This window comes from Sitophilus oryzae, unplaced genomic scaffold (assembly GCF_002938485.1).
Source record: "Sitophilus oryzae breed Bouriz unplaced genomic scaffold, Soryzae_2.0 scaffold_848_pilon_pilon, whole genome shotgun sequence".
In the NCBI taxonomy this organism is placed as follows: domain Eukaryota; kingdom Metazoa; phylum Arthropoda; class Insecta; order Coleoptera; family Curculionidae; genus Sitophilus; species Sitophilus oryzae.
Genome location: NW_022147470.1, coordinates 72,550 through 86,739, shown reverse-complemented (window position 1 = coordinate 86,739; position 14,190 = coordinate 72,550). Strand labels below are relative to the sequence as shown.

General features: G+C 29.3%; 1 protein-coding gene across 1 annotated transcript in view; it reads left to right on the top strand.

Annotated features, from left to right (window-relative positions):
* The first annotated feature begins 10,341 nt into the window (after positions 1 to 10,341).
* Positions 10,342 to 14,190, top strand: part of LOC115889813 (bifunctional 3'-phosphoadenosine 5'-phosphosulfate synthase 2-like) — a 20,045-nt gene continuing 16,196 nt past the window's right edge. The window contains exon 1 of the mRNA XM_030909893.1: positions 10,342 to 10,497. Coding sequence (XP_030765753.1) covers positions 10,342 to 10,497 — 156 coding nt within the window. The remainder of the gene's footprint in view (positions 10,498 to 14,190) is intronic.

The window sequence follows — 14,190 nt, the reverse complement described above, 5'->3', positions numbered from 1 at the left end:
GGTGAATATCATAGATGTTCATTTCCAAGCCTGTAAACTAGGCGCCGTTTTTTTTCGATCATACATTAGTATATTGTTTTATTAGGAGTAAAAATAATACTTTTTGCTGTGAGGCTGTACAGGGTGTCCCATTTTAGTTGAAATCATATGGTATCTCCGTTATTCGTGAAGATAGAAGGGTGCGGTTTGCACAAACCTGTGCCACTTTTTTGTTAAACGGAAGATGCCGTAAACAACATTTTCATAGCTCTCTTCGTTTCTGAGCTACAGGGTCTTTTTGAAAATGTTGCAATTTGGGACACCCCCTGTATCTCCGTTATTATGGATGATTTCGAAACTGGTTCTTGTAGAACTTTTTACGTAGAATACAGTGGCGTAGGCTGTTTTTCTACGAAAAAAATATTTTTAAAAATATGAACTAAAGTTATGTTTTTTCAAATGGAACACCCTGTATATTTATAAATCATATGATAGGCCTTGCAATCAGCTTCTCAAATATATATATATATATATTACTCTATATTTATTTTCACTATTTACTGCAATATTTAAAATATATCATTTTCTTATTAGTAGGCCGTGATAAATAACAAAGTCAAAATGGTACAGACATACACATATTAAAATTTTATTTGGAATTGATGTATTTTACTTTTGAACTCTTTCCACTGAACCTCTGAATATATTTTTCTCGTTTTTATAACGGAATTTATTATAATGGAATGGGTTTGCCGAGGGGTTTGCAAATATCTAAAAGCCTTCATTATTAAAGCATTTGAGGTGTTCGACATCATATTAGTTGCCACGATATATTTCATATTTCAAAAATCCCCAAAATTAGAAATCGAGAATGGACAAATCAGGGAGCGGGGAATCAGGGAGACCATCATTAGGGTACATTGGTTCCAATTCACTGATCTGAGAAATAATAGTTTAACAAAATTCTAATATTTTCGTTGTAAGTTAAGTTGTGAGGTGGGCCGCATCTTGTTGAAAGGATATTTCACGTAAATTAGCTAAAGGAATATTTAAAAGTTCCGATACGATAGCTTCCAAGATTTACAAATAGCGGTAGATATTTAAGTTTATAAGAGTAATATACAAAGAATTAATAATTAGTGGCTCTCAAAATAAAACAAGAGAGAGATAGCAGTATTATTTTTAATAATTCTTTAATTTCTTTTATTATCAATCATGGCCTACTAATAAATATGATCTTTTAATATATTTTTTTAAATATTGCATTAAATAATGAACATAAATATAGAGTGTTATATATTTTTGAGAAGCTTATGGCAAGCCAGATCATATAATTTATAAATATACCGGGTGTTCCATTTAAGAAAACATAACTTTAGTTCATATCTTTAAAAATATTATTTTTGTAGAATAACAGACCACGCCACTGTATTTTACGTAAAAAGTTCTACAATAAACAGTTTTCACCGTCTCAATACCTTTAACAATAACAGAGATAGAGGAGGTGTCCCAAATTGCAAAATTTTCAAAAAGACCCTGTAGCTCAAAAACGAAGAGGGCTATGAAAATTTTGTTTACGGCTTCTTCCGTTTGACAAAAAAGTGGTACAGGTTTGTGCAAACCGCACCCTTCTATCTTCACGAATAACGGAGATTCCGTATGATTTCAACCAAAATGGGACACCCTGTACATTACAGGCGAGACACAAAAAGTCATTTTTACTACGAAAAGAACATACTATTTTTTTTTAACATCACAAATATTTTTTTGAACAATTCCAAACGTTGCAAATAATATAAAAAGGTTAAAAGTAATACCTTGTAAGCAGAGGTGCAAGCTCACATAAAACTTAAGTCTTTCTTTGATTTAAATCACTTTAATGACTTAAAACTTAACTCATATTTTTATGATAAATGTTTAACGGCGGCATTTCTTTTTCACACACCTAGTATAGTACACAACTAGTCTTCTTAGTTTCTGAAATACAAGGCGAATTTTACAATGTTGCATTTTTCGACCCCCTTGTATCTTGGTTTTAGTTGCGCCACTGAATTTTACTTGGAAATCTCTGTGGAGCTCGATTTTCACTTTTTCGATAAATGTCCGAGATATGAGTGGAGTCGAAAAATGCAACAATTTCAATTTCGCCCAATTGTTAAGGAACTAAGAGAGCTAGGACAAATATGTGTATCGTTTTTAGTTTCATAAAAAAGTAGAAGTAATGTGAAAACCGCATCTTTGTACTCCTGCTCATAAACGAGAAATCCTGTAAAAACGCGAAAATGGGTCATCCTGTACAAAGTACCACAAAATTTAATTTAATATATATTAAGTTGTGTTCTTTATGCTGTTATGTTTATTTTTTTATTGTTGATTATAATTAGGAATTCTGAAAATAAATCGTTTTAAGTGGTTTTATTCTCATCTGTAGCTACAATAAATTAGTAATATGATACTTAATAAGAAAATAGCCTAATTTAGTACCTTGATATTAGCATATTTAGAAAAAAAATATAAAGTTTTGATATGTTGAGGTTATACGTACTAAAAGGAGACTTTTTAAAATCAAAAGAGTTCTTAACTGTGAAGTGTGAGCTTCACCCCCAATACGCACTACGGTGGTTTTTCGCGTTTTTTTCGAAAACCATTAGTCGCACAGAAAATTTTATTCTTGTAAAAAATATTCCTTATAAAATTTGATACAAAAAAGTTCTATTCATTATATTTATCCAATGCATTTCGAGCAATAACCGTTTGAAAAATGGAGTAAAAAAAAATCGGCTTTCAAATTCGTATTTGAACGTGCGAAATATACACGCAACAGATATAATACTGTATAATATAAACAAAAACATTGCCTATTCCACTAAACTAACATTCATACTTTCATCTATATATTGTCATCGTCTATAGTTTCTAGAATGTGCTCAGTATTCGAACAACTTTGCCCACGACAGGTTCCGCACATAGTTGTACATTTCATGCCGGCTTTAATGCATCTGCATCTTTTTACACAATACACATTGTTTGCTGATGTTCAAACTATTCGTACTGCCATCAAAATATCTGAGAAAAATGAACAAGTTCTAGTCGTTGGACAAGATGTCGATCTTGTTGTTTTATTAACAGCACTTTCCTCCTATGAAAAAGACATATTCTTTTTCTGAAAGAAGCCATAGGTAATGTGAAACAACAAATGTATAGTTCGAGAGACTTGTAATCCTCCAGTATTATACGTAATTTAAAAAAATAAATTTTATTTATTCACGCTATTAGCGGGCGTGACACAACATCAGGATTTTTTGAAAAAGGAAAACAACAACACGTACAAATATTTAATAAAGAAAAAGACCTTGATAGTATCGTCGATATTTTTAACAACGCAAAGTCAACACCTGAAGAAATTGAAAAAGCTGGAGAGACGTTTATACTGAAACTATACAAACTTCAATCATCCGAAGGGAGCTTCGGTGAGCAAAGATACGCTTGTTTCAATAAGTTAGTTGGTCAAGTAGACAGCACGGTACTTTCATCAAAATTTTATCTGCTGCAGCTGGGTAACATTCCCGAAGAACATATCTTCAAGTACAAATATGGTAAGAACAACCTATAAAACCCGACCAGAGGGGCTGAAAGAAAATCAACAACACCCTGTCACCTTTATATACAACAGAATCGCCCGCCCCTGCTTCAATTATGTCATTAATAACGTGCAACTGCAAACAAGATTGGTTAAAAAGATGCAGTTGCATTAAAGCCGGCATAAAATGTACAACTATGTGCGGAACCTGTCGTGGGCAAAGGTGTTCGAATGAGCTCATTCTAGAAACTATAGACGATGACAATATGTAGATGAAAGTATAAATATTAGTTTAGTGGAATAGGCAATGTTTTTGTTTATATTATACAGTATTATATCTACTGCGTGTATATTTAGCACGTTAAAATACCTTGGGAGACTATAATTTGAAAGGCGACCTGTATTTTTTTGTACTCAATTTTTCAAACAGTTATTGCTCGAAATGCATTGGATAAATATAAATAATGAATAAATTTTTTTTGTAGCAAATTTTATAAGGAATATATTTGACAAGAATAACGTTTTCTGTGGGACTAATGGTTTTCGAGAAAAACGAGAAAAACCAGCACAGTGCGTGTTGGGGGTGGTTTTTGGGGGTGAAGCTCACACTTTAAAGTTAAGAACTCTTTTGATTTTGAAAAGTCTCCTTTTGGTGCGTCTAATCTCAACATATCAAAACTTTATAATTTTTTTTTCTATTCGGCTATTTTAGGTCTAATATAAATATACTAATTGGTAATACAAGAAAATTAATACCAACATTTAAAAAAGGTACTTAAGTTGAATTATTATATTAGTCTTAACATGAGGGTAATTATATTGATTTAAGTCATTTTACTGATTTAACTTGAAGATCATAAAAATTTAAGTAGAAAATATACACTTAAGTCATAAAAACGACTTAATTAAAGTTGTATTGATATAAGTCTTTACAAAAATGACTCGACTTGAAATAAAATGATTTAATTCAAAGATTTAATACTTAAATCATTTGAACTTTATGTTGAATTTGACTTAAGATTTACATCATTTTGATTTTAAAAATGACTTAAGTCTTTTCAAAACTGACTTGTTGCAGCTCTGCTGTAAGTAGTTATATCGAAAGATTATGGTTACGCTCGTTGACACTTTATGTCAGTTTAATAATATATTTTCGTATTTTTATGCTTTGGCGTAAAAGTGCTTTACTTTTATGCCTAGGCACTGAAATGAGTTTTTGTATTGTCAATCACGCAGCAAAAATTAATCCTTTTCTGACGTTTGGAAGAAAAGTCTATTTGTAAACAGTCTGGGCATAGACAAACAAATAAAAAGAGACTGGGAAATTAAATGGCAAAGAGAGGGACAACGTTCCCATAGCGCAACTCAGAACGCAAAATTTCGTTCTATTTATGTTGATCTGCGCATTGCGTCTATTGGGCCCACTATCTCATTCTAATATAACAAGAGAGAAAGAAGCAGCCATATAAAACGTAATTTCTAAATAGAAATTAGAACAATCGCCTTTCGTTTTCGCCATCATGACAACCAAGATGACAACGTCATGACAATTCGACATGTTTGTTAATTTTTCTTTTGGTGATTTACCTTTTTTTCTAAACTCTCCATTTTATTGACTTATGAATATGGATAGGGAACAAATTTCTTTGTTCTATATAAGTATTTATATTTTGTTACTTATAATTTTAGGTTATACTATTTGTTATTTTATTTGCTGCAGGAGCCAGTATCATCTATTTTCTATATGTATTGGTGCCCCCTTTCTCTGATAGATATGTGAAAGACACCCGGTAAAATAAAAGTAAGTAGTTATATTTATCATCTTATTAAGAAAAAAGTAGTAGTAGTGTCAAAAATATTTCGAACCTCTCTTAACATAACAAATTAATACAATTAATTTTTTTTCATTTTTTGGGTAGGTAGTTTATAGCTGGTTTATAGTAACCAGAAACTTTATTAATATACCTATTTTACTTTTGTTTTAGGATTAAAACTGGACTTGAAAATGGTTCAGGATCATGATTCTCGTAAAGTCTTCTTTGCTTGGATATTCACTTTGTTATTGCAATTAGGCAGTTTTTTCGAAAATGAGATTTTTAATGCCCTTTAAAAAAATTGGCCAATCGTTTCCTGCAACAGTCAGTTCTTCTGCATTTAAAATTGGTAGGTGGGTGGAATAAACATCACTGTTATTTTTTGTTATTATATTATAAAAAGTTTATTTATTTTTATGTATAAATAAATATGTTTATAAAACAGTACAATTTTTTTTTTTTATAATTTCCCTTATATAATAGTAGTATTCTTTCGTTTTGAAAGAAACTGCAAATTTCCACTTAAACTGATTTATTCCCTACACCACGTTCCCTTTACGTGGTATAGGGAATAAATCAGTTTAAGTGAAAGTTTTCAGTTTCAGAATGAAAGAATACTATACTAATAATGGCTAATTTAAATTTTCCGCCAGCCAGAATGTGCGATAATGTCTTACGATACGTTTTATACATATCTCTTTCTTTTTCATATAAAGCACACATAATAAAGAAAGATAGCAATAAAGACGTACGTCCTGCCATGGTCATGCTAATTGGTTTCAAAATTGTTATTCTGAGTTGCGCTACGGGGCGGGAACGCGGTCCCACTCTTTACCATGAGATTTGTCGGTCTCTTTTTATTTGTTTGTCTATGAGTCTGGGATAAAAATGTTATCGTTTACAACACTTTATTCTGGTAACCAACTGACAGAACATTATAAATATAGGAGAGCATACACTGGATGTTCCAATATTTATGTAACACAGTATATATTGATCTCTTTTGAACCCACATACATGTTCAGTAATCCTGAGTCACTTAAGACTGCTTTAGTCAAACTGACAGGTACTTTAACGTATAGTACTTACCACTTATGGCATTTCGTTTTTCTGGATTACTGATATTTATTACTGCTATTCCTTCCTGCCAAAACTCCTTTGATATGAATATTTCTCCACTTCCATATTGTCCCATATAGGAAAGCATATCGTTCATATCTTCAGAAAGACATAGTAACTCCCTGGATGTATTTGAGGTCATTATTATTCATAAATCTTGAAAAGAAGTCATTTATAATTCTAAAAATTTGGTTTCTCAATGTTGAAATAATACCGGGTGTTTTTCAAAAGTTACTTACTTATTATTTTCAAATAAAAAAATGAGATTTGGTATGTTTGTATATAATATATACAATTCGTAAATAATTACTTTTTCCAAATATTCGTATTATCCACCTTCATTTCATGTGAAAGAATTGAGTTATGATTAGAAATACCATTTTGTTTATATTTTAACCAGCCAGGACAGGCCCGTTCCTGGGGTATCTGGCGCCTACTTGCAGCATTCTTTGGTGCGCCCCTTTTTTTTAAATCAATTATATATTTTAATCTTAATCTCAAAAATTTAAAGAATTCATATTCTGCGACAAACGAGCAATATGTAATTGGAAATGTAAAAAAACTATTCTAATTAAAGTATAAAAACATTTATTAAATAAAGAAAACAAACAAAACCACACAAATATACAATACACCATAAAAACAATAAACTAAAAATCAGAAATAATATACATGTACTGATTTCTTTCGAAAATCGACAACTATGAAACTGTGAACCCTTCCCGGACACAAATGGTACATTGTGAGACAGGAAATTGTAGAGAGAAACAAGCCCTATAACATAGGATAGAACATTTTAATGAACAGTGCTTTCCATAAAATCAATAAAATGAAAAATATACGAAATAATATACATGTATTGATTTATTTCGAAAATCGACAACTATGAAACTATGATCCGTCCCCGACACAAACGGTTCATTGCGAGACAGGAAATTGTAGAGCGAAACAAGCCCTATAACATAGGATAGAACATTTTAATGAACAGTGCTTTCCATAAAATCAATAAAATGAAAAATATACGAAATAATATACATGCACTGATTTCTGTCGAAAATCGACAACTATGAAACTATGATCTCTTCCCCGACACAAACGGTATATTGTGAGACAGGAAATTGTAGAGAGAAACAAGCCCCATAACATAGGATACAACATTTTAATGAACAGTGCTTTCCATAAAATCAATAAAATGAAAAATATACGAAATAATATACATGTACTGATTTCTTTCGAAAATCGAGAACTATGAAACTATGATCCCTTCCCCGACACAAACGGTATATTGTCAGACAGGAAATTGTAGAGCGAAAACAAGCCCTATAACATAGGATAAAACATTTCAATGAACAGTGCTTTCCAAAAAATCAATAAAACTAAAATATACGAAATAATATACATGCACTGATTTCTGTAAAATCGACAACTATGAAACTGTGATCCCTTCCCCGAAACAAACGGTATATTGTGAGACAGGAAATGTAGAGAGAAACAAGCCCTATAACATAGGATACAACATTTTAATGAACAGTGCTTTCCATAAAATGAATAAAGTGAAAAATAAATAGATGTAATCAATGTGTTGCCGGCAGATTGCCCTAGACTTGTTTATTCGGTGCGGCCAACGCAAAAAAGACGCTAAGCAAACTTTATCCTATATGATGTATGTTTAAGTATTTCTTTATTAACAAGAAAGCGTATCGGTTTTTTGCTACAAAGTACCTACTGATTGACACTTCGATTTTGCGCCCCGAAAATGTTGCGCCTACGTGCGTGGGCGCACTGCACGCTCGCCAGGAACGGCCCTGAGCCAGGAAAAGACACGAAAACCGTTATATGTTCAAATCTATGTTTCTAAGGCTCCTTTAATAAAAATTAGTGGTTTTAATAAAATAACACTCTAAATTGAAATTTAAAATACTAAAGTTTCATTCAGAACCTGGCAATTAGTGGAATAAATTGGTGGTTTCAATTAGCGTAGAAGTTTGTTCCTTTACTTTCAATGTAAGCATTCAGAACGTCAAAATTAGTGGTAATTACATTTTCAAGTAGTAAAAAAAGTTATCAAACTTTTAACTTTTCCACTAATTATACTTCAAAATTTGCGAGAAATGTTATTTTGGCCTTTGAGGATATTCCGTCAAGGAAACTTGTGGTTAGAAATCAAAAGTTGATTGTTTTATAAGCTAAATATTAGGCTTTCCCTATATATATAACTGACTAACGCAAGCTATTGCTAGGATTAATTTTAATTGTGTTTTTTAAATATTGTGAATGATCGTAAACTAAAAAGTATAAAGTGTAATTGAAACCACTAATCTATTCTACTAACTGCGAGGCTCCGAATGAAGCTTAATTTTTTTAATTAAAAATATCAAAAGTTGACATACAGTATGTCATTGAATACCTACACCAATCAATCCCAATTTATGCCATATTAGCTTTGTTCGGGTTCTTGTTATTGCCGATTCTGAATCGTCCTAGAACTCTGCAGCGCATGCGCAAATGAAATAATGTCTTCATATTTCCTTCTGCGCATACGCATCACAGTTCTACGACGGTTCAGAATCGGTAATATGAGAAACCCGAAGTAAGCTATTACTAACATAGCAAATCTCGTTTTTTATCCGAAAAAAAATAAAATGTAGAGATGTAAGCCACTATTGAAAAACACCCAGTATCTTTTAAAAAAAAGTATCTGAATTGACTGTTATACACTAGACAACTTATATTTTCAAAACTAGTAGCGGTATAAACGGGTATAAATAACAAAGGATTATAATAAAGTATTGAAACAGATTAGTATCCAAATCTAAACAGTAGATTAATTATAACTTTCTAATTTTTGTGCCCTTATTCCATTTACCTCTGTATATCCTTTGTTTCCGTAAACACTTTTTTTGAGTACTATCCCAAATAAAAGACCATTATGTACTGCCGGTACTCAATTACAAAATAACCTTGAGATGAAACAACGGGTATTCCGTATTTATCGATGGTTTATTACAGAAACTCAATATTTTTATTAAAAAATCTATTATGAATATTTTCCGTTACTTACTTAATCAACTGTGGCACAGATTGTTTTCTTTTTTATTCACTTATAAATTAAACCGCTAATATAACACAACATTTATAAAATTTAACCAACATTTTCTGACATGATTGTTTAAATAATTATTCGGTGATCTTTAACCCCGATAATATGAATATTGATATTGACAAATAATGACTGAAACAAAATATTATTTAAATTGTTCTGATTCTTTGTTAATCTTTTTAATTAAGTTGTCAATTATCTTTTATATAATTATACTACACGATCGAAAAAAAACGGCGGTGAAGACGGCTGGGGAATGACAATCGATGAATTTTGCCGAGGTCAAGGCCTAGACGTCATTTACTTGGCTTGTACTTTTCTTTATATATTTCTTTATATTTTTATATTTTTTTCGAACATGCGGTATACTGTTAAATTAGTAAGATTTACATTTTATATTTCGCTCAACTGAACTTCCATTTACAGCAAATCCCATGTAAATTTTAAAAATGATAATAAAAATGGTCACTTGGTATTTCTGAACTTGGTATTGAACCGCATGCTACAATTTCAAATAAATCATATGCAAAAATGTCAAAAATTGACATATGATATGTCATTCTATTCAGAGTGTAATTTTCTATCGAATAATGTAAAAATATACCGGGGGTGTCATTTAAAAATCAAAAGTTGTAGTCATTTCCGGTGAAACAGGAAGTGACGAAAAACAATTGAATACGTCAATCAATCCTAACAGCGCTTTCAGATGGAGCGGAGCGTCCGCGACGGACCGCAGGGGGTATAAGTACATGAGGCAATGCAATGTGGTGTACAACCTAGGGGCATTGTCGGGCAGTGCGGGGCAATGTCAGGCATTGCGGGGCATTGGGCATTGTCGGGTATTGCGAGGCATTGTGGGGCATTGCGGGGGCATTATGAGGAACTGTTGGGAAATACAAGGTATTGTGAGACATTGTTGGGCAATATGAGGCATTGAAAGGGCAATGTGGTGCAATATTTAAGCTAAATATATTGCGTGCGCATCCTCCCGCCATCACTTTGATTACATCACAAACACTCAAATAAAAGAGCTCTAAGTCGGTTAAATTAGGGAAAAGTTGCCTACTGTGAACGCACTACAGGATTAATGTTTACACTTTAACGTAATTTTTTGGCCTCGAAAAAGGCAACTTCTATCTAATTTAACCGATTCATTTCAGAGACTGCAATATTTTATTTATTAAAAAAATACTTAAATGTATATCCGAGAAAATGTAAAAAATATAAAAAAATATCTTATGTATTTTAGGTATAAAGCAAGTTTGTGCAAGTTTTTGCCAGGTCTTTAGTTTAAGAAAGGTTTAACTTTGTTTTAGTTTTAAAAAACTTTACTTTGTGTTAGTTTAATGAAATATAACTTTAGTTTTAAGCTATTTTGATCCAAGAAAATGATCAATATATTTTATTTTATGGAGTAAATTAGGCCACAAATTAGGAGTTTTGTTTATCAAAATTATTAAAAAATGTCTTGTGTTGTATTGTATTAGTTTAAGAAAAGTTTAACTTTGTTTTAGTTTTAAAAAACTTTACTTTGTGTTTAAAATATTATGTTCTTTTAGTTTTAAGCTATTTTGATCCAAGAAAATGTTTAATTTATTTTAGTTTATAGAATAAATTAGGCCAGAAATTAGTTTTATTTGTAAGAAATAATAAAAAAATCTTTTGTTTTTTAAGTTTTTGCCAGATTTTTGTTTTTAAGTTTTTGCCAGATTTTGTTTTAGTTTTAAAAAACTTTACTTTGTGTTAGTTTAATGGAAATTTTAAAAACATATAACATATAAGTATTAAAGTGTTTGTTTCTTTTTATTATTTATCTACTTAGGTAGGTATATCTGAAGTTATTATGTCTATACTCTAGTACGTATTACGTAACGGTGATGTCTCAATTATTGTGATACAGCCTAAGCTAATTATTATTCTTCTGGGAATAACTTGTTATCATAATGTATACCTACCTAAAAATATAAACTGTTCGTCTGTTATTAGTCCTAAGTTGTTTTTGCGAAAGGGAATTTATTTCTGTTATGTGTAGTTTTTTAATAAAAAATATAAATATTATGGTTTTTGTGCCTTTAGGTAATTTATTATGAAAATAAAATACATAAGAACTATCTAGGGGCTATATAAAAAAGTGTTTACCCTTTTTAGTATTATTCGTCTCTTTTCAACATATGCAATGAAAAGAGGTAGTTATATATTGCATTAAGGGGCATTGCCAGGCAATGTTGGGCAATACGAGACATTATTGGGCAATACGGGGCATTGTTGAGAAATAGGGGGCATTGTCGGGCATGATTGAGTAGGAAAGGGGCATTGCGGGGCAATATGCGAGTAATCGAGCATTCATTGCCTTTTGGTGTACAGAAATTCGTTATGTACTTACCCCCTGGTCCCTCGTGTTTTTTCAAGATAGCCGTCGGACAAACTCTGTCTAACGGAGCACACGCGACCATGTGAAATTGTTCATATAAACCCATGGTGCTTGCTCGAAGGCGCGGACGGTCCGCTCCATCTGAAAGCGCTGTAATTTATGTTATCTACCAAATCTGGTTATTTTTCCATACCAAATCTGGTTATTTTATCTGAAAAAATAAAAAAGTTATAGGGGTGAGCCACTTTTGAGACGCACCCGTTGTGTTTATTTTTAAAGAGGCTGGTCATTTTATTGTATTTCTCGACTTTTTATTTGTATTTGGTTAGGTTATAACTTATCGAAAAAGTGAAAATTGAGTCCCATAGAGTTTTTCACTTAGAATTCAGTGGCGTAACTAGATTTTCAGACGCGCGTTTTGCTAACTGTGTTAGCAAAATGCGCGTTCAGTGCAAAAGTAAAGTATTTTGGTGTATTGTGGTGAATTAGTGTTATATTTTGCTGTTGTAACACCAAGGTTTCAAACCTTCCCTCAATTGTAAGCTGTCATTCTTTAAATATGTCCCAAAGTTATACTTTTTTTTAAATGAATATGCTTGCACATATGTTTTTATTTTATTGCAAAAAAAAAAAATTTCTAAAAATATAAAAGATAAACTCTACTGAACTCAGTTTTTACCTTTTCGATAAGTTATAAGACATCCGAGATACAAAGAGGGTCGAAAAATGCAAAATTTTCAAATTCCCTCTATTTGAAAAAAATAAGAAGGCTATAAAATCTGTGCGTAGCAAATTCAGTTTCATAAAGAAGTTGCAGTGTGATGTGAAAACCGCATCTTTATCTGTACTCATAAACAAGTAACCCTGTAAAACACACACTTTTGAAAATGGGACACTCTCTACAGAATTTTCATAAAAATAATACAAAATAATAGCAACAGATCTAGGCTTGATGAAATTTATTAATTTATAACATAATATTTGTCATAAAACTCTTACTCTATTACGTATCTAGCAAAAATACGTGGAATGATGAATAGCCTGACCTTGAAAAATAATCAGGGAAGTTTTTGCAAGAACTATTTTGATTGAAAATCTAGCGAAAAGTTTGCAAAACATGGATATACAACTAATTTTTACTTATATAACGTCAATATCAAAGTCACGATACTTTTTTTTTTTTTTTTTTTTTTTTTTTTTTTTTTTTTTTTTTTTTTTTTTTTTTTTTTTTTTTTTTTTTTTTTTTTTTTTTTTTTTTTTTTTTTTTTTTTTTTTTTTTTTTTTTTTTTTTTTTTTTTTTTTTTTTTTTTTTTTTTTTTTTTTTTTTTTTTTTTTTTTTTTTTTTTTTTTTTTTTTTTTTTTTTTTTTTTTTTTTTTTTTTTTTTTTTTTTTTTTTTTTTTTTTTTTTTTTTTTTTTTTTTTTTTTTTTTTTTTTTTTTTTTTTTTTTTTTTTTTTTTTTTTTTTTTTTTTTTTTTTTTTTTTTTTTTTTTTTTTTTTTTTTTTTTTTTTTTTTTTTTTTTTTTTTTTTTTTTTTTTTTTTTTTTTTTTTTTTTTTTTTTTTTTTTTTTTTTTTTTTTTTTTTTTTTTTTTTTTTTTTTTTTTTTTTTTTTTTTTTTTTTTTTTTTTTTTTTTTTTTTTTTTTTTTTTTTTTTTTTTTTTTTTTTTTTTTTTTTTTTTTTTTTTTTTTTTTTTTTTTTTTTTTTTTTTTTTTTTTTTTTTTTTTTTTTTTTTTTTTTTTTTTTTTTTTTTTTTTTTTTTTTTTTTTTTTTTTTTTTTTTTTTTTTTTTTTTTTTTTTTTTTTTTTTTTTTTTTTTTTTTTTTTTTTTTTTTTTTTTTTTTTTTTTTTTTTTTTTTTTTTTTTTTTTTTTTTTTTTTTTTTTTTTTTTTTTTTTTTTTTTTTTTTTTTTTTTTTTTTTTTTTTTTTTTTTTTTTTTTTTTTTTTTTTTTTTTTTTTTTTTTTTTTTTTTTTTTTTTTTTTTTTTTTTTTTTTTTTTTTTTTTTTTTTTTTTTTTTTTTTTTTTTTTTTTTTTTTTTTTTTTTTTTTTTTTTTTTTTTTTTTTTTTTTTTTTTTTTTTTTTTTTTTTTTTTTTTTTTTTTTTTTTTTTTTTTTTTTTTTTTTTATGTATGCCGATGTGTGATTATTATTTTCTGCTTTTCCTTGTTATTCTGCGTGCTCAAAGGACCATAACGAGACTATGGTATTTAAACATTTTGAGGTAGATCCAT